Below are 26,023 nucleotides of genomic sequence, written 5' to 3' on the forward strand. Positions count from 1 at the left end.
TATGTACATATAAACATATACATGTATATGCTTATATTTACAGAGTACTTCATCTAAAAAAGTAAAATCAACGTTATTTCAATAATCTTGGGAAGTTGTTTTTTTTTTTTTTTTAAATCCTCACCCAAGGATATATTTATTGATTTTAGAAAGAGAAGAAGGGGAAGAGAGGAAGAAAGGGGGGGGGGGGACATTGATGTCACAGAGAAACACTAAGTAGGTGCCCCCCATATGCACCCCAGCCAGGGATTGAACCTGCAACCTAGGGTATGTGCCCTGCCTGGGAATCGAACCCACATACCTTTGGTGTATGGGATGATGCTCCAACCAATGGAGCCACCTAGCTAAGCCAATCCTGGAAAGTACTTTTGGAAGTTCAGAAGATGTTAACAGTTTGTAAGACTACTTTGGCAAAACCAATCCCAAAATATTTTGAACAACAATGTACATCTAAATTCAGAAGCCAGCAGTTTCAAAAATACTAAGTTATTGTAGGCAGTATCTGCTGACTAGCTCTTAAATCAATTCTCTCTGAGTTTAAAAAGGGTCATTCATAATCTAAGTCTTTCTTTGTTTTAAACACAAAAACTAGCGTTGGCTGAAATATAATTAACCCCAGTTTGATACTATTTTGAATGACATTATTATCCAGCCAAAATATATGGCACTAGGGAGGCTTGTGTATTCATTCATTTGCAATGCTAAAATTTAATACCACTTGGCATATGAAAATTAGAATCACATATGTATTAAAATTTAAAAAGTAGAGGTCCACAGAATATGAACATAACTTTTAGAAATAAAAAACTATTTTGAATCATTATTGCTTTATGGCACTATCTGGCATCTCTCTCTTCAATTTACTTTTTTATTTCCCCAGTTACTGTCAAGTCTGACATGGGTTCAAATACCTGTTCTGCTACTTTTACTGATCCTGGAGATGCTTTTAACTTTTCTGAGTTCCAGTTTTGTCACCTACTGGTGGAATGAAAATGTTAACCTACCAGCTTTACGAGATACTTTTGTGAGTTAAATCAAGTAACATAAAAAGGTTTAGGCATCTTACTGTCTCTTAAATAAAATTCTATAATTAACAGCAACTTATATCACTCTGGATAGAGCAAAAACTTCTCCTTGGAGAAAATAATTTTCTTATGAAGTCAGATTTTTACTCTGAAATGTTATTAATATCTTAGTTTAAATTATTTGAACTCCAAAGCATGGCATTAAGTTCTAATAAATCCTAGGAAAAGGCATTTAATTATTATTTTTTATTATTTTAGTCACATCGAAATCTAAAAATACAAATGAAAACTGGGAGAAAGCAGGAGGTCATTCAAGGTCATTGGAATTTTTACAGTATCCTAAATTTGGGGTGGGAAAACATCCTGAAGGCCATTAATGTAACCCCAAGGCCAAAATATAATTTTAAAACAAAAGTGAATCTTGAAGTTAAATGGATTTGCTCAAGTAGTATAGCTAATAAGGTTAGAAAGATACAAGTACTAGGTCTTTCAAGTTATATTTCAGTTGTTTTCACTATATCTACACCAATCTGCCTTTAAACATTTTTTGACTGTTCTCCTTTCTGGTTTACTATGCTTCTTCCACATCCAAGTGACTTTTATTTTTCTGAAAGTTTGCCATTTTAACTGTTTACAGGTTATCAAAAGTCTTCTATTAGTTTGCCTATCCAAACAACTATTTTCCCTTATTCCTTTCTATGCAAATGTTGTTTTTCTACAGATATGGAATATAATCAGTGATGATAGGTCCCTATTCTCACCCTAGCAGATGAACCAGGTGATGAACTATGATTAATCTAAGCAAAAGTTAATCCTATTCTACTTTTGCTAGTGGAATAGTTTAGAATGGGCTTGTAACTAATGGAACCTCAGGGACAGTTTTGTGGGGATTCTGATAAAGATTTTTTTTGCTTGATTTTGAAGAAAAAAAAAAAAAAGGAAATGCATAGGGAGAGTCCCCTTCCACTTTTTTTGGTTTCTCATGAGTACAGGGTCCAACAGTTAGTTATCTCTTTAACATGAGGAGAAAGCTGAAAGTCTCACAGAGAAGCTCACCCAGAGCTGTGACTTCACTATCTTTACCAACACCCAAATCACCTTGCTCTGGATTACGGTATCATATAATCAATAAATCTGTATGTAGCCAGGAGTCATTTATTTGTGACTTAAAGCCACAAATATAAGACTCCAGTATTTTCTAGTGAAATCATCTTACCTCGCTTCTACAACAGACTTCCTTCTCAGATCAAATAGTATGAAGGCATAATATTTTAAATTAAGAGTTTTGTTCAAAATCAATTAGGTATGTTACTAAAAAAATGGTATTTAATGCTTCACAGTATTCAAACCTTTAGGATATGACTAAAAACTAATCTAACATAATAACAATATAATTAAACAGAATAAAAACAAATTTGAACACTTTAACCTATTCTAAAAATTCATAAACAATGTTTCAAAAAGTCAAATGTTATTAAAAAAACAAAACAAATTTGAACACTTTATTCTAAAAATTCACAAACAATATTAAGTTTCAAAAAGTCAAATGTTATTCTCAAATATGTATTTATATTTTAGAAAAATACCATTGTCACACTTACATAAACCTTAAAATTATTTTATTACCTCTAAGAGTCGGTGGATATTATATGACAAAACAGTATAAATTTTATTACACACATCTCTTAAAACGCCATCTGACTCCTTACCACAGAGGATAAAAACAGGAAAAGAAAAAAAATGTACCATCTTGAATTAGAAGAATGGCCAAAGAGTTATTAGCAAATCTTACAATTATGACACTACTCTAAACTACTGAGTCAGAAGAGTAAGGGCCTAAAAGCAACCATAAAAAATTTTCTCAAAAACCCATGAATCACTGAAGGCAACCAAAGAGTCACCTTCAAGAAGGGCTACTGATCTGAAATACCATATAACCTACTTTTTAGTTCTGACCGAAGTTTGAGAACAAAGGAACAAGCTATGAGATGTGAAGAAATTATGATTAAAAGTAAGTAAAGAAAGGAATCTGTCAGTACACCTATAAATCATAAAAGTTAGGGAGCAGAGGGGTAATACACTAGCTATAACATAAATAAATAGCTTCCAAGGCCATCACAGCAAAATAACTGATGCTCAAAAATGATTCTGAATAAAATTTTTTAAATTTAGGATAATTTAATTAACATGGGAGAACAGCAGTGTTGGCTTTAACAAGACTTGTAATGATGGACAAATTAATCATCATAGTAAGTAGGATTATAGTTCAAACTTTCTTGCCAAGGTAAGATTTGTTAGTACTATTTAAAACTCATACACACACACACACAAACTAGAGTTAAACAGAGCAGTAAGCTGTTTCCTTCCTTTAAGCTTGTATTTTCTATCCTAAGAAAAGCAGACTCTCCAGGGTATCTCCATTAGGTAAAGTGACCAAGCACTTCATTTAAACTAAAAAAATTAATCCACCTTTTAAAAATAAGGTAAATACTTTTTATATCTACTTAACATTAAGTGGTCACAGTAATGTTATATGAAAGAATAGAAGAAAGATGAGAGTTCAAGATGAACTTCCAGGGTGGGTTTTCTTAGAATTACCAATCCTTTTCTAGATCATCTGTTTTAGTGTTGCTATAGTGACTTTATGAATCATGACCTTCCCCCACCCCTCCATAATTCAGAAGACTAAACTATGAAAAATGTACTGAAAACATGTTTAAAGTAAATACATACACACTGATGAATTTGATATTACAGTAAATTATATATCTTCAGCCTCAATTTAGTAAATTAAAGAAACTAATGGCCAAAGGAAAACATAGACAGAAAGGAAATTATTCATATACCCACTCTCTCTAAAACTCACCCTCATGCCAGTTCTGAATGTTAAACACTGTTATCTTTAAATTTGCAGACTTTTCAAAGAATATGTCTGTCTTTACTGAGAAACTCAAACAGATGAGTCTTTGTGTATTATGCTTGCCAGGATTATTTAGAGAAAGAAAATTTGATCTTATAATCAAGTTAAATATATTATAAACTTAATAAAAATGTCTTTTATTTTGAGTTCACAAAAAAACCCTCACCTGAAATGTATACAAGTAACGAACAGTGAAGTGTCAAAATGTCTGCAGCTTACTTTCAAATGGCATTCGGCAGAAGAATACATATGTATGTGTAAAAATATATACAATCTACGTAAATATAAGAAAGTAAGCATGGCAAAATATATTCAGAGTATTTTTTTAAACACTTCTGTTAAAAATTTTAAAGTAAAAAGCTAGGGGAACAACGGCCCCTCACTGGCGCCTAATTCTCTTGTATTTTAGTCATTACCCTGGAAACATGACCAGTTCCTTCCCTTTTTGCCTGAAGAAGCTTGTAACCTCATTTAAAACAACTGTTACAGAATTATGTTATGTCTTTTAAACAAAAGCATAACTCTAAGAGTTTTTAAAAGGAGGTTTAAAGACAGGTATCAGTGAATTAATGTTTACCTGGAAGTTAACATCTTCTTTCTTAAATATTAGTGCTCGAACTTCATCAGGATCTCCATTAAATATAGCTTGCACCAGTGATGGCTAAAATATAAGAGAGTAATAAAAACATTAATCACAGCACATGGATGATTCTAAAGGTATTTGCATGTAACTTTTAAATTTAAAATTTTTCTTCCCTATAGCAACAATAATCATTTGGTTTTCGACATTAACTCAAAGTGTCGTGAAGTCAAATCACATGAAAATACAGGATTCTTCATTGGGGGAGGGGGAGTAGGCCTAATTAAAAAAAAAAATCAATTCAAAATGACCAAAATTAGGCAGTATAATACAAGTGCAAGCCTTTGGCTTATATATACGGTAAAAAGAAAGTTTCTGCCAGTTACAATACGAGGGGACACCTAAGCCTCCCTCTACTTGTGGGACACAACTTGTCAAACAAGCAGTTCCCAGTCAACACCAAGGCCCAGGAGAGAAGGCTTCTTTGAAAAGTTCTGTTTGTGGCATCAAGTAACTTGCATGGGTCTGCATTACATGTATAAAGATATAAATCTAAAGAAAGAAAAGCTGCCAATTTATGAAAACCACTACTATTCAAAGACCAGAAAATACTGTATACCTGTATAACATGAAGAGACAAACACGTGCATGTCTAAATATAACAATTTCTTAATCAAGGACTCGGCTCTCTGATAAGGTATCATATTATACCAGTCAAACGAGAAGCCAATTAACAACAGCATTAAAAATAAGGTTAAGAATAAAGTCTGACTCTTTTCCTATGAAAGTCTTGCAAGTAAAGACACAAAATTCATTACAGAAAAGACTGTGTCTCGGTGTTGCTGGCAGCAGTCAACCTTCCTAAAACAGAGTTTCTCATTCTTGTTACATCAGTTTGAAAACCACAAAATGAAAACAGAAACGTAGTTGCCATAACTACTATTCTCAAATTATTTTTAAAGTCTTTTAAAAAGATTAAGAGAGAGCATTTAAAATCTGAAATGTTATCTAAACATCTGAAAAAGTAAAAATCAGAAATGTATGCATTTTATATACAATACTGCATCATATTTATACAACTATGTTGCTTTGACTCGGGTTTTTAATGAAACTAGTGGAAACTAACTTATGTTTCTTCTTAAACATAAAATTTACCCTACTTCAGTAGAATACAGTAAACATATAAACTCTCATATCTTACCAATACATTTCCAGAAGGTGGAGCATGTAGGGATTTATTTTCCTGTGGCAATTTAGAAATGAATGCAGGAGATTCATCTTCTACCTCCTCCAAAACAACAATACACACTCGACTCATTCGCTCTTCTAAAATACTAAATTCCCAGCTATGTGATAAAAGTCACAGTTGGAAGAGCACAAGTAGTTTTTCCTCCTGTTCTGTATGACACTTAGAATCATTCTCTGTACAGAGCAGCTGGTTTTTTAAAGTTAGTAAGTACTACCGGAAAAACTGAAGTTTAAAATTATGACTACATAACTTACAACTTCCTAAAACTAACAAAATTCTGTTATTTTCTGTTGGGTTATTGCAATACTCAAAAGAAATTTCACATCAATATTTCAATTAACTAAAAATGAGTCCAGTACAAGCTCACTTGAAACTATCTTTTTCCCTACCAAAATTTCTGTCTCACAGAAATTTACTTGCATAAAAAGACCATTGTGTTGGGTAACAACACCACACGATGCAGAATGAAATGAGAAACAACTGCGGTGGCAGAGATAATTACAGCTATACCCACTCTTGCCTGCAAGGTCATATAGTTACCAGTAGCTGGCTTGCTTATAATTGAAAATAAAAAATAAAATCTCACTATTCTGTTTCCACTTCTAATTTGTCTTCATTTCTTCGGCTTCACTGGCTTCATGCAGGTACTATCCAGAAAAAGAAAAAAAAAAAAAAGACATCTAGAGCTCAGCACAAATTCTTAAAATGCAGCTCAGAGGCTGACAATTCTTTCTGTGTTTGGGAAAGGGAAAAAAAAACACTCTGCATTAATAGCAAAGCTGCAGTACATTTACATTCGATGAGTCAGACCACAAGAGACAATAGGACTCTTGGTACTAGAATACAGCTTGATTAATCCAGATATTCCATATAATAGAAGAAACACAGATAGCTTTATTCCCATCGATAGCATAAGCAAGGCAGAGCGTTCATTCTTTCTTCATCAGGCAGTTGTCTGTGGCTGCTCCAGCAAAAGGGCACAGGCACCAGGCAGAAATGGTGTTAGCGGGGAATCCTGAAGGCATCTGAGCTCAAATTACTGCTTCAGGCTTTTCATTTCAAAAAAAAAAAAGAGAGAGAGAGAGAGCAAAAACTCCAGTAGTTTATCATTCCAGTGTTTCCTTTGATCTCCACATGAATACAGCTTCCATTAAATAGTCTTCATTCAGAGGAAGAAACAGCAGACTGTGCATCTTCTTTGAGCCAACTACTTTATTCAATCATCTGCCTCTGTGCCAATACAGTTTCCTTCCACTGTGAAAACCGCTACAGTTATCCTTTTCAGTAGATTTCAGATTGCTTTCCTGGTACTCAGATGATCTTGTAAAATGCCAGTGACACTTCCAAACGAGTAAGTCCTTAAAAAATATCTACAGAACCTCAGGATTGGCCCCACAGAAGCATTCCGACTGAGCAACAGTCTGAATAGCAAAGACTGCAGAACCGCAGGATGAAATGCCTAGTAATGCTCACATGTTACACTTACCAGAGATCTGAGCTACTGCTTGGGATGTAACTTCCTCTAGAAGCAGAAAAAATAGTGCATTTGGACTGCCTTTACAATTAGAAGGCTCATGCCAGTTCTGTGACTAATCCAGATCAAACTGAAAAATTCTATAACTGAAAAATGAGTGCGCTTTTAACATTTTCCACTAAAAGCCACAAGGAAATCTGGTGTACTGCCTCTGCTGACTAACACTGGTTTTAGCAAGTAAACAATTCCAAACAGCTTAACTGTTTTCGTATGTTACAATATAGCAAATGTTTAACCCTATAAAGATAGCTGCATTAAGAAAATCTGCAATGAATCCATATACGAGAATTAGAAATGAAGGAGAAATATTTTATGCGAATGTAAAAACCATGAACCTAAGGTTTTACTCTTAGCAAGACCATTTAAAATCTACCAGATGTATGTTATTTTCAAGGGTGCAAAGAAGTTTAAACAAAAGAAATTTAAGATTTACTAACAATTTCTAGATTGTGGAATTTAATCAAGTTCTATTTTTAAAGGAAAAAAATAATTTCATAATGCAGAAATCCTAACTCTCAAATTCTACAGACCATTGAATTTCCATCAAAGAAATTAAATAATTCTACCTTCCCACCTGGAAATGGAATAAAGGCTTAAAATCTGTTAAAACATAAAGTGTTTAAGTCCTTACTACTGAATTATTTATGTTGAAGGCAAAGGCTAACACAAAGCAAAGAATCTCCCTCCCTATAAAATTAATATTCTCAAATCTATAAATATGTATCAAAAACTACCAATTTATACTTGGCTTTCTCCCCCCATTTTTTTTTTGTTTACTCAATGATGGAGTTATTTCCCAACAGAAAAATTACCAAAGAAAAAAAATGCCATGGTTCCCCCTCAAACTTTCTTTTTTCTTCTATTAAGTAGCATTTTTATTACTAATCATAAAACTTATTTTGAACATTTATGATGTGCTGGGGTGCTGTACTTTGTCATTTAGTACTCACAATAACCTTGCTACACTCAATTACAGAGGGAAAAACAGACTCAGAAATTAAGTATTTTATCCAAAGTCATGGAAATCAGTAAAGTTGCGCCTAATTTCAAACACATGCTCTTTCCACTCTATTCTGCTTTCACTGAGTGCATGCATACACATACTCAAGATCTTTGCACCCTATAATACCACACTGTAAAGCGATCTTAAAAGGCAGGTAACCTATAATGGCTGTAAAAAGTTTGGGTAATGAAGGAATATACTATTTATTGCAATAATAGTCCCAAACAAGTTAATTTTATTTATTTTTAATTTTTAATTGAATTTATTGGGAGTGTATTGATTCACAAGCAAGTTATTTTTAAATGGTCACTTCAGGGCTAGTCTTATCTCATGAGCTGAAGCCAGTTTACTTATTAAAACATAGAGAAAAAAATCCCAGCATGATATAGACAGGAATGCAAGAATTTAAGAAAAACTATTAAATATCAATCTATGTAAAAACCTGTAACCCTATTATGTATAACCGTACCAAGATACTAAAATATGCTAACAATTTACAAAGTTGTATTTTAAAATCTATGAAATGGTTTAAGGCCTAATTAAAGACATGCAAATATTTTGACATACAAAAATGATATTAACCACCTCCAGATGGCTAAATCAAAAATATCAGTCTGATATTTGAAATATCTGAAAACAAAACCACTATAGTAATAATATCCTATATTCTGTCTTCTGGGTTTTTCTCCTCCCACCTCCGCCCACCAAAAAAAAAAAAAAATTTTTATGGGCAATTTTAGCTTGTTCTGAAGTAGCCAATGTATAAATGCACGTAATGAGACTTAAGAAGGTGATATCCGGCTTCTTGTTCTACATCAACTTCCACACTTAGGGCTTTCCCAAGTAGATAACAAGCTTCCTGAGGGCAGGGACTGTGTTATATACATAATGTTTTCTTCCACTTTCTTTCACTGAAATGAATTCTATTGTATCACAAGACTTTGAAGACAGTGGCAAAAATTATAAAACACAATGGGGGGATTCATACACTCATAGTTCAATCAACAAACACAAGAGTCATTACATGCAAAATGAGTTTCATATTCCAAGTAGGTGAGCAACTTAAATGTAGAAGTTGACAGGATATAAAACAATGACATTGGATGACAGCTAAAACTAAGGGCTCATGAGTCAGCCTACCTCAAGTTCAATTCTAATTCCATTATTTTTTAGTTGTGTCTTTGGGCAAGACACAACTAAATTCCAGAGCCTAAATTTCTTCACACTTAAAAATAGTAATAATCTCCAGAGATTTTCATCTAGAATACTGTAGTAGCAGTGAAGAATGCAGGTTTATAGCTAAACTGCTTGTATTGTAATCTAGTTTCCCACTAATAAACACAACCCTGTTACCTCAAGCAGGTTACTCAACCTCTCTGTAAATAATTTCAACAACATCTATTAAGTAACATTAACACAATATACTTTACAGTGTTATTCATAGTGAAAAAGACAATCATTATTATGGATAGTTCAGTAACTGAATGACAGCCCCAGTGAAACCAGTGAGTGGGCTATCAACAACCTCCCCTTACTGGTGAGGTGTTTCAGACTGGTGGCTGGAGATCCCATTGCTTGTTACTAAATCCCCATCCTTTTCAGGCTTCTTAAGATACTGACTGCAAGAGTTGGTCTTATACTCCAATAACCAGACAAGACTTTACTATTTGTTACTGGGGGGTTGGGGGGAGCGAGCAGTAAAGTTAGGCAAGAAGTAGGACTACAGGTTTTTTTCCATTATTCCAGATTCACTATTTTATAGTCTCAGGAAAGAGAAAGGGTAAAAAGTACTGGCCCATGATATACTATATAATCAAAGTTAGATGAAAAATACTAAAAGATAAATATTTCCATATTTTTTATTTAAGTTAATAACGCTGTTTTGTGTCTTCTAACTAAGATAGGCCCCAAACCGCAAGGAACTCACATCTTGTAAAAGAGGTAGGTTAGTAAGTATTTAAGAAATTAGGAATGGAGAAAGTACTTATGATAACAAGTTATTGTCAAAGATTGTGCAAATTAAGTTCAACATTGTTTATTGCTGTTGTTTTTCAGTACAACAATAGTTAAGGGAATGTGTTTTTTTCTCGAGGCGCTTACTCTTTTAGGCCAAATTAGATGAAGTGTTTAGTAAACCAACAATTTTTCAACTGACAACTTCAAAATCCTCCTCTTCTTTAAGCCCATCAAAAAGCTTATTCCTACTCTTCACGGAATCAAGATATGTTGTAAAGTGCCTTTAAATCTTCACGTTATTGATAAAAATTTAATGTCCTGAAAGATTATCTTAGGTTCCTAATTTTGTTGCTCTGGAATTTCTTTTTTTGACACAAATTATTTTTCCTTTCTGCATAGAGATTCAACCCAAAGCTCATCTCTTGCAAATCTGTGAATCCACAGAATAAAATATTTTCCTCAGGATTAAGTGACTACTCTGTGCCAAGATAGTCGGTCAATGAGTATTAAAAAATAAAAAGCTTGTGTTGAACGATGGTAAGGAAGTGAGTTCAAACCATGTTTCAGAAATATTTCTCGTAGTTCAAGAATACTAAACAATCATCCTGAACTATACTTCATCTGTCCACATACATCAGAAAAAGTCTTATGAACAGATTTAAAAGAAAACGGTAAAAAGCAAGGAGGGACATTTAAGAAATTGCTGCTTTCTACAATGCTGGTCAGAATTCCTTGGGATTAGCATAGCCCTGCAAAAGTGTCACTTACACAGTTGACCCTTGAACAACATGGGTTTGAATTGCACAGGTCCATTTATATGTGGGGTTCTCAATAAATACTGTAAGTGTATTTTCTATTCATTTGTGATTTTCTTACTCATTTCTCTAGCTTACTTTAGTGCAAGAATACAGTATATAATAAATGTGACATACAAAATGTGTTAATTGACTGCTTACGTTATCAGTAAGGTCCCTGGTCAAAACAGTAAGCTATTATTAGTTAAGCTACTAATAGGAGTCAAAAATTATACACAGATTTTCAACTGTTCATGGTAGAGGGAAGGTCAGCACCCCAATCCCACATTGTTTAAGGGTCAGCTGTACATTTAAAAAATGATGAATTCAAACTTTTTTTAAAGATCAGATTTAGCCCTGGTTGGTATGGCTCAGTGGATTTAGTGCCAGCCTGCGAACCAAAGTGTCGCCGGTTCAATTCCCAGTCAGGGCACATGCCTGGGTTGCAGGCCAGCTCTCCAGTGGGGGCATGCGAGAGGCAACCACACATTGATGTTTCTCTCCCTCTCTTTCTCCGTCCCTTCCCTTCTCTCTAAAAATAAATAAAATCTTTAAAACATAAAAATAAAAAAATAAAGATCAGATTTAATTATCTGCCTATAATATATTTATAAGCTAGGCCATTTACTCAAAATGGCTGACAACCAATATAACCTGAAGATCTCAATTGGTTTGACCCAACTGGTATGTTACAATGGTTAAATAATGAATTATTAACCCTTCCATCATTAATATTATATACTGCATATTAACACATTATTAGGATTACACGTTGTCAGCTGGATGTGTTCTTTGCAAAGACCTACCTATATTCAGCATCCAATCTTACCATTTTCCATGCTACTAAAATATTTAGTTTTTAGTAAGTTCAGAGCTTTATGACAAGCACTACATCTCTCAGCCTCCCTTATAGCTTGGAGCCACATGATAAAATTCTGACCAGTATTTTCAGTAGAGGTGTTGTGCGGCTTCCAGGAAACCTCTTAAAGGACAAATGGCATACCCATCCTAGTTCCTTGAACAGTAGGCTAGAGAGGATCTAGGTCCTTGAGGACTGTGAGACGGAACGGACATAAAAGCCCTGAACTGCCTCCTTCCCAACTTTTACACTAGAGAGAAATAGTTCTGCCTTGTTGAATCACTGCAATTTGGAGTCTCTCTTACTTGGAGAGGAAACTAACTCTATGTGATAATGTTACTCTTCATTTAATCATTAATCAGTGGGTATATATCCTTCCAGCCCTGTCCTCCTACCCTCCATACTCTAGTACAGTATAGCTACTTCAAGTTTTCAACAAATAGAATTACAAACACCAGCTGCAAATTGTAATAGAAACAATTAACTGATCAGAAAATAGCTCGAAGAACAATCCACTATATTATTCCGAACAAGAGAAGGAAAATTGAGAGGAAAAAGGAAACAAACATTTATCACAGATATTCTCACTGAATTCTCTATCACCATAGGTGGGTACAATTATACAAATTATACATGGGAAACGGAAGCTCAGTAACATCTAGTCAGTCAATGACTCATCCACTTATCTGTATTCATTTATCATCTATGTGCCAGAATTTCTGCTAGGCTCAGGAAATTAAAATGATGACTAAATACTCAATCCTTGTTCTAATAAGAGCTTACATGCAAATAAATATTATATAACTGCAAACTGTGATAAATAGTAGAAGAAAAAATTGGAGGGGAAGGAACCAAAGGAAGGCCCACGTGGCAGGAGCAAACACTCACAAGGGACAATAATGTAGCTGGAAAAATAGGCAAACTCAGATTACATAGGGCCTTGTACACTAACCTATAAAATTTGTATTTTTAATTAAGTTTCTGAAAATGATTAACAATTTTTAAGCGAGGCAGTCATCATGCATCATGCTTTGCTTTAGACTGGACGCAGGACTGAGGGAGAAGAAGGTGCTCAGAAAAGACTCCCAGGTTTTGACTTAAACAACTAGTACTTACTAGAGGCTAAGCAATTTGGGCCTTCTTCAGTTTTCACATTTATAAAACGAGGAATATGGTTTATTATTTCATATCTAAGGTCCCTTCAAGATCTAAATCGGTTTTAAATCTTAATCCAAAATCCTTATCTTTGCATCTACCCTCATGATTTGAAACCAAAGTGTCAACAACCCCAAAGTTGCCTAATTCTAGGTGGGTGTGAAAAAGTTCTTAAAGGATAGCGAGGTCTGGTTTGATCCTCCTCAAACTTGAGTACATTGAAATAATCTAAAACCTTTTAGCAAGAATATTTTCAAAACATTAACCAAATTTACAATAGCAACTGACTCAACATATATTTAATATTAATGTTTACATTCTCCTACACACAATACTCCAAGAGATTACACAATGTCATGTATCTTCTTCCCTTTCCAAGGCCTTATACAACCTAGTATTTTGAGTAAATCCAAAAGCACAGGCAACGAAAGCAAATGTAAACAAGTAGGACTACATTGAACTAAAAATCTCTGCATAGCAAAGAAAACCATCAACAAAATAACAAGACAACCCATGAAATGGGAAAAAAATGTACAATCCATTTATCGGATCAAGGTTTATTATCTAAAATATATAAGGAATTCATACAACTCAACAGCAAAAAAAAAACCATGTACAGTTGATCCTTAACAACATGGGCTTGAACTGTGCAGATCCACATAAACGCAGTTTTGTTTTGTTTTTCAGTCAGTAAACTGGCCTTCCACATCCTAGCGGTTTGCACCCACAGATTCATCAGTGAACCACAGATCTTATACAGCACTTTCGATCTGTGGTTGGGAATTCACAGACACGAAGGGGATTTCTTCCATGCCATTTTATGTAAGGGACTTCAGCATCTGAGGATTTTGTTATCTGCAGGGGGCACCTGGAACCAATTCCCCACAGACAACTGAGGGACGACTGTAGTTAATTTGGGGGGAGTCAAAAGTTATACATGGAATTTGGACTGCTGGAGCACCCCCATGTTGTTCAAGGGTCAACTGCAACCTGATTTCAAAAATGGACAAAAGAGCTAACTAGATATTTCCTAAAAAAGACATACAAATGGCCATACAACACGTACAAGAAAAGGTGCTCAACATCACTAATCATTAGGGAAATGCAAAGCCAAACCAGAGTGAGATTTTACCTCATATATGTGAGGATGGCTAGTATCAAAAACATGAGTAACAAGTGGTGGCAAGGATATGCAGATAGGGGGACCCTAGTAAGCAATATTTTGATCTCCTGTTGGGAATGCAAAATTGCTGTTTCGAACCACAGTTGGCTAAACCCTTGAATGTCAAACCAGCAGATTAAGGACTGACTGTATTTATGGGGGGCGGGGGAGGAGACACACAAAAGGGGACCCGCACAGTTCAAACCCATGTTGTTCAAGGATCAACTGGACTATACTTACCACAAATTCAGTCACTGGTAAGAATGCAACATATGAATATACTAATTGGTACTGGTATACAAGGATACCTTCTAATTGCCCATCTTCTAAGATAACCAGTGGCTTTTATGAAGCTATTCATAAACTTCATTGTTGCCATGTTTTCCTCCTCTACTGTATTGGAATGGTGCTTTCTCAAAGAAACTGAATGTCTACTAGACAGAAAATATCAAAACTTACTCTTGATGATTATATTTTGGAGAAAATGATTGAAACACTAAAACTATTTATAATACAAGAATAATAGTTTAGCTACCCGAAGAATAGGAAAGTGTCATCTAACAGAAATATGAAGTGAGGCACATATGTACTTTTAAATTTTCTAGTAAACCTATTTTAAAATGGTGAAATACATTTTAAAAATCAAAATAGCTGATGCTTAAACAACACAGGATTGGGGTGCCTAAACCCCCAGGGAGTCGAAAGTCTGAGTATAACTTTGAGTCCTCAAAAAGTTCAGTCCTCCCTTGGTATCTGCAGGGGATTGGTTCCAGGATCCCCCATGGAAATCAAAATCCTCAGATGCTCAAGTGCCCTATGTAAGATGGCATAAACAAAGCATACAGTCGGCTGTTTGCATTCGCAGACTCCTGACTGCAGATTGAAAATGCCATTTTCAGCCTTGACTGGTGTGGCTCAGTGGGTTGAACATCATCCCACAAACCAAAAGGTCGCCAGTTTGATTCCCAGTCAAGGCATATGCCTAGGTGGTGGGCCAGGCCCCTGGTTGGTGATGGGCAAGAGGCAACCAATCAATGTTTCTTTCTCACATCGATGTTTCCCTCCCCTTCTTTTCTCTCCCTTCTCCTCTCTCTAAAATAAATTTAAAAAAAAATTTTTTTTTTTTTAAGCAGCCCTGACTGGTGTGGCTTAATGGGATAGGTGTTGTACCACAAAGCATAAGGTCACCAGTTCGATTCCCAGTCAGGGCACAAACCTGGGCTGCAGGTCAGGCCCCTGGTTGGGGGCATGCAAGAGGTAACCAACCAGCTGATGTTTTCTGGCACATCAATGTTTCTCTTCCTCCCTTCCCATCTCTCTAAAAATAAATAAATTGCCCTGGCTGGTGTTGCTCAGTGGACTGAATGCCAGCCTTTGAACCAAATGGTTGCTGGTTCAATTCCTGGTCAGGGCACGCCTGGTTTATGGGCCAGGTCTCCAGTTGGGGGTGTGCAAAAGACAACTAATCTATGTTTCTCTCACACATCCGTGTTTCTCTCTCTTCTTTCTCCCTCCCTTCCATTCTCTCTAAAAATAAAATAAAATCTTTTTTAGAAATTGTTAAATAAATGAATAAACTTTAGAAAAAGAAAAAAAGCAGAACATGGGAAAACATATTTAGAAAATATCATACTGCACAACGCTGGCTTCGACCCATGAGGACTAGCCTTTGGACTAGCTTTTTAAGAGTTTAGCTGTTCTAGACAGAAACCTGACATACCATCTACGTTACTGTCTTAAGAAAAAGAACAGTTTAGATTTTTACGGTAGCCCAAACTCAATACTATCAAAAACACTGTTTAGACTGTTATATAGTACAATACATGAGAAGCTAATGGCCATAATTGACTTTATACTTCTAAATGGCTCACTAGTTCTCTTTTTCTTTTGTCTCTTCCCTCAAAACACATACATACCTCTAATAATTTTATCACAATATTAACCCTGGCTTGAGGGCAACAACATATTTTCCTATGAAACAAAGGGCATGAACTTCATAAATGCCATTTTCCTCATTATTCAGAAGACTCTTCATGTACATTATCAGCATTCCATAAGTTGGCTAGCTGTCAGCATATTACTTCGTTTCTTTAGGTACCTTCATTTTCTGCTGGAAATTAAACTACGTAATTTTGATAGTTGTTTTCAGTTCTAACACTTTATGAGTTTATGTCCCTTTTCTCATTAGAGTAGGTTGATTGATGGAAGGGAGGTACCAAGTGATGGCAGTGACCATAGATTAGGTTTTTCAGTAAGTTTGGCTGTGAGGAAAGAATAAATTGGGCAATGTTTAGCCCAAAAAAGGTTTAAGAAAAAAAGATTAAGATCAAGATGCTGAAAGTTAAAGAAGTTTGGTTTTCAAAAAGAAAAGGAAGAACCCTGCCCTGTGTGGCCCAGTTGGTGGGACGTCATCCTGTGAAGCAAAGGGTCACCAGTTGACTCCCACTGACTCCTGGTCAGGGCACCTGCACATGCCTGGGTTGCACAGGGTTCAGTCTCCAGTTGGGGCACATTTGGGAGGCAAATGATTGATGTTTTTCTCCCTCTTTTCCCTCCTCTCTTTCTCCCTCCCTTCCCCTCTCTCTAAAATAAATATTTTTTTAAAAAAGAAATGTAGAGAGATGCCAGCAATATAGCAGAATAGAAAGCCCATAGACAAACTGACCCATAAACAGTACACAGACCAATTTCCTTTGTGAGAAATTCAGAAACTAGCCAAGAGACTTCTACACTCTGGGGGTGTGCAGAACCAACCATATGAGGGCTATAGTAAAATCTGACACACCCCTTTGCTATATTCCCTACCTCTGGCACAGTGCCACACAACTGGCAAGAAATCCCCAGCAACAAGTTTCTCCTTGGGGAGGCAAGTAGAGGAAGAGATCATACATCTAACATTCCAACTGCATGGGGTGGTGGGGAGTGGGGAGGGGGGTGGATGAGGCGGAGGAACTGCCATCTGTCTTGCCTGTCTCCAAGTATAGGATTCAACACACTCTAGATGCCTGGTGATTGCTGACAACAAAGAAGGCCGTCTGGTCTATCATGCAAGTATTTACCACAGCTCCTCCTCACAACTTAGTGCAGAGCAAGCAGATCCCAGTTTTTTCACTTGGCAGGTAGAGAGTTGGACCATGCATCCAACATTCCATTTTTTCTGGGAGCTGCCCAAAGGAATGGCTTCTATCTCATCTCTCTCAGGGCACTGATGAGGCCTGACACACTCTAGATCCTTGAGATCCATTGAGAACGAAGATAGCAGTTTGAACTGGCACACAAGGACTCACCATAGCCTCCTACTCCCCAGCTCAGCAAAGAACAAGCAGCAAAAGCCCAGATCCCAGCTTCAACCTAGGGTAGGAAATAATTGGACTAAGTGTCCAATGTTCCAACTTCTCCAATGGTTGTCAGAGAGACTGGCTTCTGTCTCACTTGTCTCAAGAGTGCTGATGAGATCCAACATACTGTAGATGCCTTGAAGTCACTAAGAACAAAGATGGTGGACTGGACTAGCACAAAGGTTTGAGTGGGTCTCAGAATCTATGGCCAGGCTAACTGGTTAGAGTCTTCCCCTACATTAGACCAGTCCATGATGACTGGGTGACATGGCTGTTTTTCTAATGTAGAGATACCAACACGAGTTAAGGAAGGAAATGAAGAAATTAGGAAACTTGACCCCCCCCCCAAAAGATGATACAGCTCCAGTAATGATGCAGGTAAAAGAGAGATAAATAAATTACCTGGCAGGGAATTCAAAATAATAGTAATAAAAATGCTCACTTGAGATCAGGAGAACAATACATGAACAAAGTAAAAATTTCAACATAGAAAAATTTTTAAAGAATCCAACAGGAATCTTGAGCTGAAGAATACATTAAGTGCACTAAAAAATTCAATAATGGCTTCAACATCAGAATAGATCATATACAAGAAAGAATCAGTGAACTCAAAGGCGATTACTTCAAATTATCCAGTCACAGAAATTAAAAACAAACAAAAGAATTAAAATCATAAAAAAAAAGTATAAGGGACTTATGAGACACCATTAAGCAAACCAATGTACACATTATAGGGGTCAGTACAATCTATACATAGTATAAGATTGAAAGAAGGCCCAGAAAGCTTACTCAAAGAAATAATGGCCAAAAACTTCCCAAATTTAGGGAAGGGAATGAACACCCAGGTCCAGAAAGCCAAACAGACCTCAAAAACATGAATTTAAAGAAATCTACACCAAAACACATTAAATTCAAATTGTCAAAAGTCAAGAAAACATAGAGAGAATTTTAAAGCAGCAACAGAAAAGTGACTTGTCATGTAAAAGAACCACTGCAAGGGATAAAATAAATAAAACTGCAGGGGACAGATCAGCAGAAACTTTGCGGGCCAAAAGTGATATATCTAGTATTCAAGTGCTTGAAGACAAAAGCTGTCAACAAAGGGTAATATAAATGGGTTGCAAAACTGTCCTTCAAAAATGATGGATAACTTTCCCAGACAACCAAAGCTGATTTCACCCCCATTAGGTCTGCTTAACAACTTGGGATGAAAGGATGCTAAATATCAGCAAGAAAACATATGAAAGTATGAAACTTGCTGGTAAAGGTAAATATACAAATACAAAATACCATCATACTGTAACGGTGGTATATAAATAATTTTTAATTCTATAAAAAGATGTTAATGGATACACAATATAAAAAGATGTAAATGTAAATTGTCATCAATAATGAAGTATTGGGGGTGAGAAGTGACAGTGTAGAGTTTTTGTATGACATTGAAGTTATCAGTTTAAAATAGACTACAATAAGATTATGTAAGCCCCATGGCAACTCTTTCCCTATCAATAATTACTTGAAATGTAAATGGATTAAACTAAGCCATCAAAAGATAAGAGAGGCTGAATGGATAAAAAAACAAGATCCAATATATACTGTCTACAAGAAAGTCACTTTAGATTTAAAGATATACATAGGCTGAAAGTAAAGCAAGTAAAAAGACATTCCATGCAAATAGTTATGAAAAGAGAGCAGGGATGACTAATCTTGTATCAGACGCAACAGACTTTAAGCCAAAACTGTCACAAGGGCCCTGGTTGATGTGGCTCAGTGGTGGATTGAACGCCAGCCTGCAAACTGAAAGGTCGTCAGTTTAATTCCCAGTCAGAGCACATGCCTGGGTTTCAGGCCAGGTCCCCAGTTGGTAGGGTGCAAGAGGCAACTGATCAATGTATCTCTCGCACACCGATGTTTCTCTCCCTATCTCCCTTCCCCTCTCTCTCTAAAAATAAATAACATCTTCAAAAAACTGTGACAACAAACAAAAAAGAACATCATACAAATGACAAAAGGGTCAATTCATCAGGAAGATATAACTATATAGACAGAAATAAAAGGAGAAATAGTAATACAATAATAGTAGCTAACTTCGATATCCCACTTTCAATAATGAACAGAACACCCAGACAGAAAATCAACAAAACAATAAGCTTGCACACTATAGATCAAATGGACTTAATAGATATATATATCAGACATTCTACCCAAGGGCAGCAGAATATACATTCTTCTTAAGCATGCACAGAATATTCTGCAGGATACATACCATCTTGGGTCACAAGACAAATTTTAACAAATTTAAGATTTAAGTCATACCAAATACCTTCTTTGACCACAAGGGAATGAAACTAGTAATCCACTGCAGAGGAAATACCAGAAAATTAGTAAATATGTGGAAATTAACCAACACACTCTTGAACAAGCAATGGGTCAAAGAAGAAATCAAAAGGGAAATTAGAAAATATTTTGGAACAAATAAAAACAGATATAACATATCAAAAATTAAAGGACATATCAAAAGCAGCAGTAGTTCTAAGAGGGAAGTTTATAATGATAAACAACTACATTAAAAAAGGAAGATCTCAAATTACCCAATACCTCGAGGAGCTAAAGAACAAACTAAGCCCAAAGTTAGCAAAAGGAAGAAAATAATATAGATTAGAGCAGAAATGAAACAGAGAATAGGAAAATAATAGGAAAAAGTCAATGAAACTAAGACTTGGTTTTATGAAAATATAAAGGTTTTCTGGCAAACCTTTAGCTAGACTATGAAAAAAACCTCACAAATAACATCCAAGATGAAAGAGGGGGCATTACAATTGATGCCAAAGGGGAGGAAAGGGGAAAGGATCATAAAGAGACTACATGAACTATTATATATGCCAACAAATTGGGCAACCTAGAATAAATGGATCAATTCCAGAAACATACAACCTACTAAATCACTAACAGAAATCTAAGCAGCTGTATAACTTATAAGGAGACTAAATTAGTAATCAAAACCTCCTAATAAAGAAAAGCCCAGGACCAGAGAGATGGCTTTCCTGGTAAATTCCACCAAACATTTAAAGGATAATGCCAATCCTTCTCAAATTCTTGCAAAAAATTGAGAAGGAACACTTCCAAACTCATTTATAAAGCCAGCATAACCCTGATACCAAAGCCAGAAAAAGACACTACAAGAAAAGAATATTACAAGTGAGTATTTCTGATGAACACAGATGCAAAACTCCTCAACAAAATATTGGCAAAATAAATTCCATAGCACATTAAAAGGATCATGCACAATGACCAAGTGGGACTTAAATCCTGAATGCAACCATGATTCGTCAGACCAAAATCAGGTGATGTGCCCTGGCCAGGTGGCTCAGTCGTTTGGAGTGTCATCCTGTGCACCAATGGCTTGCAGTTTCTATCCTGGTCAGGGTGCATATGGGAAGCAACTGATGGATGTTTTGATATTTCTCTCTCTTTCTTTCACCCCCTCCCACCTCCCTCTCTCTCTAAAATCAAGAGATTTTATCCTTGGGTAAGGATTAAAAAAAATAAGGGAGGTGACACAAGACAGTAACAGAAGGAAGGATAAAAATTTAAAAAATCACAATCACCTCAGTAGATACAGAAAACATTTTTGAAAAAGTTCAACATGCTTTCAGGATAAAACTTGCAGCAAACTAGGAATAGAAGGAAACTACCTTAACATAATAGAGGTCATATATAAAAAGCCCACAAATTCATTGATGAAAGACTGAAAGCTTTTCCTCTAAAATCAGGAACATGGCAAGTATGCTCACTCTCACTTCTTTATAACATGGTACTGGAATTCCCGGCCAGATCATTTAGACAAGAAAAAGAAATAAATGAATCCAAATCAGAAAGGAAGAAGTAAAACTATTTCTCTTTACAGATGACAGGATCTTATGTAAAAAAAACCCTTAAGACTACACACACACACACACACACACAAATGTTAGGATAAATTAGTGAATTCATAAAGGTCACATGGACAAAATCAAGGGGGAGGGTGTAGGTGGGGGAGGGAGGGGGTTTCAGCTGGGGTGGGGTGGAGGGATGGGGAGAAAAGGCATACAACTGTAATTGAATAACAATAACAATTTTTTTTAAAAAAAGTGGTGAATTCAGTAAAGGTGCAGGATACAAAAATCAACAAAAATCAGTTGTGTTTCTATAGTCTAAGAATTAAAAACTATCTGAAAAGAAAATTTAGAAAAGCTTATTTACAACAGTACCATAAGCAACAAAATACTTAGGAATAAACTTTTTAAACTAAGGAGGTAAAAGATGTGTAAACTAAAAGTTAAAAAACAGATAAAAGAAACTTAAAATGACATAAATAAATGGAAAAATATCCTGTGTTCATGGATTGAAAGAGATAATGTTGTTCAAAAGGGGGGAAAGACAGAAGAATAACTGGGGGTGGGGGGGATAATGGATGAAGATCACACAGATGCAGGAAAAAAATGTGGGGATCTAGAAAGAAGAATGGAAAAATTATCTTGAGTTAATAAAGAAAGGACCTTTGTCTTCAGAAATGGTTGGGGGTTGATGTGGGTAAATTAGTTGGTGGAAGAGAATGGATAAAGGTGAAAAGGAGTAGGAGTATTTAACAGTTGAAAGTAATGGGTGATGGGACCTAGGCTGGATAATAACAAAAATACAGAAGTAAAGGTAGTTTCAGTACATGAGACAAGATAAGGTGTGGTTATTAAGAGTTATGTGGTTAGAGCCAAATGGACAGGATCACTGGTGTGGAGGTTGTTAAATTGTAAAGTATGATGTTCAAAATGTCATCTACAAAGAAATGAAATCCCCTAGATGACTGAGATAGATGTAGAAAAGGGGAGTGTGATTTGACAGACAATAGCAACAAGAAATAGAAGGCCTACCTAGATAGATGGCATGTGCCTCAAAAGGAAGGTTTTTACAGACAGGTAGACTAGTAAATGGAGGACTAGGAAAATACTGACTACACACAGGTGCACTGCACACACATACACAGAATGAATGAGAATGAGACAGAGAGGCATTCCTAAGCTGTATCAATACTTACTGGCTGTGAGTAAAGAACAGTTGCCACTTGAAAAGATTTCTGGAGAAAGATGTACTTACGAAAACAATGAGTTTCTGTTAACACAGGAGATGGAGTAAGAAGAGTGCAGATTCAAGTTATATATGAGACCTTAAGGTCTAAATCAATATCCAAATGACTGTTTGCAGAAGAGAGTCTGGAAACAGTTATGTCCTCAAAAATATGCAAGCAAAAAGTGTTAAGCCAAATGTAACAATGCAGGTAGTTTTCTAAAATATACCAATTATGCCAAAATAGGGAGAGAGGGAGAAAAAAAAACCTCCGTTGTCAAGTATGTAGTACTGTATTTATGCATTAATTTTTGAAAGTTAGATTATTTTCTTCAAATTTTTTATTACTTCAAGAAGAAATTGAAATTAAGCAAAAGTATTCATTATTCAGACTGGATTGAAGGCCAGACTAAAACAAAGTTTTTTTAAGTTGTGTTACTTTCAAAATATCCTTTTGGATCTGTCTCTTATCAGTATAAATTTTGGCTGGGATTTATGTTAACTACCCACATCTCCACCAAGTGACTTATATGCTACCAGGCCCAGGATAAACACACTTCTGAAATATAATTACATTACTAATTGCATAATTAACAATCTTTCAGCAACTTAGACCCAAATTAGGCTCGAAGACAACTTAAGCTCAATATTACAAATTAGTAGAGGGTCAAATTTTTATTTTAAACAAGCTGAATTTCTGCCTTTTAAAAAGATTGAGGAAAGGTTATTTCCAATTCATTTCGGTTTCTACATTGTAGTGACAATGAATAAATGCAGTCTCAAGTTACTGCACTTAAGGATTGAAGGGAGAAAACTTTCAATTTAAAAATAAGTTGCTACAGTTACCCAATGTTTACCTTTATAACCATAATTACATGAGATGCCCCAGGAATTCCAAGTGCAGTAGATCCACTGAAGTGTATGCTAGTTATTTTACACACAAATTCTGACTGCACATGCCACGTCAATTTCAAAGTAGTTATCATTTGGAAAATTAGTACTAAAGAAAATGATTCACATCTTTCTAAACTCTAGAAGGGTAGAGATAAAAATACTGAACGTAACTATTTCAAAATTCAGATGACGACTCAGAACATTTTTTCATATTTTTGTTCCTTTTATTAAAGAATGCTATTTAAAATTATCAAATTTTATCGGCTTCTAGTCTTGAAATAAGGAAAAGGTGTTTTTAATGTATTTCAGTTATGGAATTTGTTTGCATAAAGATTTTAATGCCCGTGATAAACCTGTAAAAAGCCATGCTTATAACTTCAAAGTAAAACATGTCAATTCCTTTAGATATAGTCAATTTTTAAGTTCTTAAATGAAAAGGGGGCCCTGCCAGAATTAAAAACTAGCTCATTATTGAGTGAGTACTTAAATGTTATTCATTATTATATTATCATGTTTTTGTATATTTTGTTCACAATCAGAACATTCAATATCGGTAGAATACCTGTAAAACTTTTGACCCCAATATAATTTTAATGAGATTTTAAAATTATTAGGCTCATCATTACATTATAATTGGCCTGCCACAAAGTGACTACTTTTTTGCATTTTAGAATATCAAATGTTTGTTCTTTACTACGAGAGCTATCCTAAGCTAAAATAAAATAGCATGTTACAATCAACTGACTTAAACAACAGAGACTCAAAAATAACAAGAAGTGAAATAAGGTGGCTCTAAGATGTTTGACTCAGTTATTCAATGCTACCACACAGGACACTAGGCTCCTTCCAGCTCTTCTCTGTCAGATTCTGCATGGCCCTTAGGATAATTCCCTTCATAGTCGCAAGATACCTGATAAACGTCAAGGCATCATATCAGGCACATACTGTTGTGCAGTAGAAGGGGGACATCCCTGACACTGACCACAGTTGGCACACGAGTCCCTTTCTAAACAAATCACTATTAGGCAGAGTAGGATTGCCAAGATGAGCTATATACTGTATTTTTCGGAGCATAAGACGCACCTAGGTTTTAGAAGAAGAAAATAGGGGAAAATAATTTTGAAGCAAAAAATGTGGGAAAATATTTAATAACATCCTTTAAAGCAGAAATCCGGTAGCAAGCCAGGTAAGCTACATTCGGACTATAAGATGCACCCCCATTTTCCTCCCAAATTGGGGGTGAGGGGAGTGCGTCTTATAGTCTGAAAAACACAGTAATTAGGGACTTCTCCAAGTCACGTGGGATAGAGGAGGGCATCCAAACAAAACTGGGGGTCTGCAAGTAAGGAAGCAGGCTATGGACAGTATATAGGCACCCAACATGTCATTTATAATACAGAAAAATTAAATCTTGGCATTTTATTTCAATAGTTTAATTTTCCCACCATTACGAATTAATCTCAACACACTAGTACTGAACAATTCTCTGAGGACTCTAGAGATGTATTTTTATTTACTTTAAATATTGTATTGTTTTTTCCATTACCATTTATTCCCCCCATACCCTCTTCCACCTCCACTCACCTGCTTGACCCCCAGCAATCACCACGTTGTTGTCTTTGTCCGTGGTACTTATTTTTTAAAGGGGGAAAAAAATCACTAATTAGTAGTTTATGTTAAAACAGACTAAAGGCAATCATTTGATAAATGACACTGACAAAAAAGATCACTATGCCTTAGAATATGAAATAACAAAATCACACTTTAACTCTGACCAATTAAAATGAAGGTTTTATCTCAAAAATGTTTCCTATTAACCTTACTTTTCTCCTCTAGGAACCAGGGGTGCCAACCTTTTGGTGTCTCTGGGCCACACATTAAATACACACACACTAAACGAAGGCGATGAGGGAAAAAAAGGTTTTAAGGAAATTTATGATTTTGTATTGGGCCACATTCATAGCCATCCTGGGCCACATGCAGCCCGCAGGCTGGACACCCCTGGTAGACATAGGTCAAATCCCGTTTACAGTGCCTAGATGAGAACAGATTCCAAGAGGGTAGCCAGGATGAGGGTAGATCTAAAAACCATGTCATAAGTGTCAAAGAAGCTGAAAGCATTTTGTCAGAAAAGGAGTCAGGTAGTATATGACAGCTTCGAAGTATCTGAAGAGCTGTTATTGTGAAGAGATACCAAATTGCATGGTTCTAGAGATAAGAATTCAGATCAATGAACGGTAACAAACAGGAAGATAAAATCTGGTTCAATGTAAGACAGTACTTTTATCTGGCATTAGTTTGTCTGAAGACGAACAAGGTGGCTGTTCATATGGGGCAGGGATGAACATCCCAGCTACACTGAACACCTGATGGTTCTATGCATCTGATGTGAAGTTAGCTGTAACTACATGCCTGAGAAGTAGTTTTTAATTGCAATTTCACAGATAAAAATCA

At 35.6% G+C, this 26,023-nt stretch overlaps 1 protein-coding gene across 14 annotated transcripts in view; it reads right to left on the reverse strand.

Moving 5' to 3' along the window:
* The window catches only part of ANKRD28 (ankyrin repeat domain 28), a 177,888-nt gene that overhangs the window by 98,919 nt on the left and 52,946 nt on the right, over positions 1–26,023 (reverse strand). For 8 of the 14 annotated variants that reach the window (XM_053929633.2, XM_053929631.2, XM_053929634.2 and 5 more), the window contains one exon: positions 4,523–4,606. The exons of 2 other annotated variants lie outside the window; for them this stretch is intronic. In XM_053929633.2, coding sequence (XP_053785608.1) covers positions 4,523–4,536 — 14 coding nt within the window. In that variant the 5' untranslated portion in view covers positions 4,537–4,606. Of the gene's footprint in view, positions 1–4,522; positions 4,607–5,144; positions 5,164–5,726; positions 6,322–6,360; positions 7,213–26,023 lie in introns of those variants that run through there. 4 more of the 14 variants (XM_045200119.3, XM_024565692.4, XM_024565693.4 and 1 more) reach the window with 4 other exon arrangements.

The sequence above is a fragment of the Desmodus rotundus genome, chromosome 8 (genome assembly GCF_022682495.2).
Source record: "Desmodus rotundus isolate HL8 chromosome 8, HLdesRot8A.1, whole genome shotgun sequence".
Taxonomy (NCBI): Eukaryota; Metazoa; Chordata; class Mammalia; order Chiroptera; family Phyllostomidae; genus Desmodus; species Desmodus rotundus.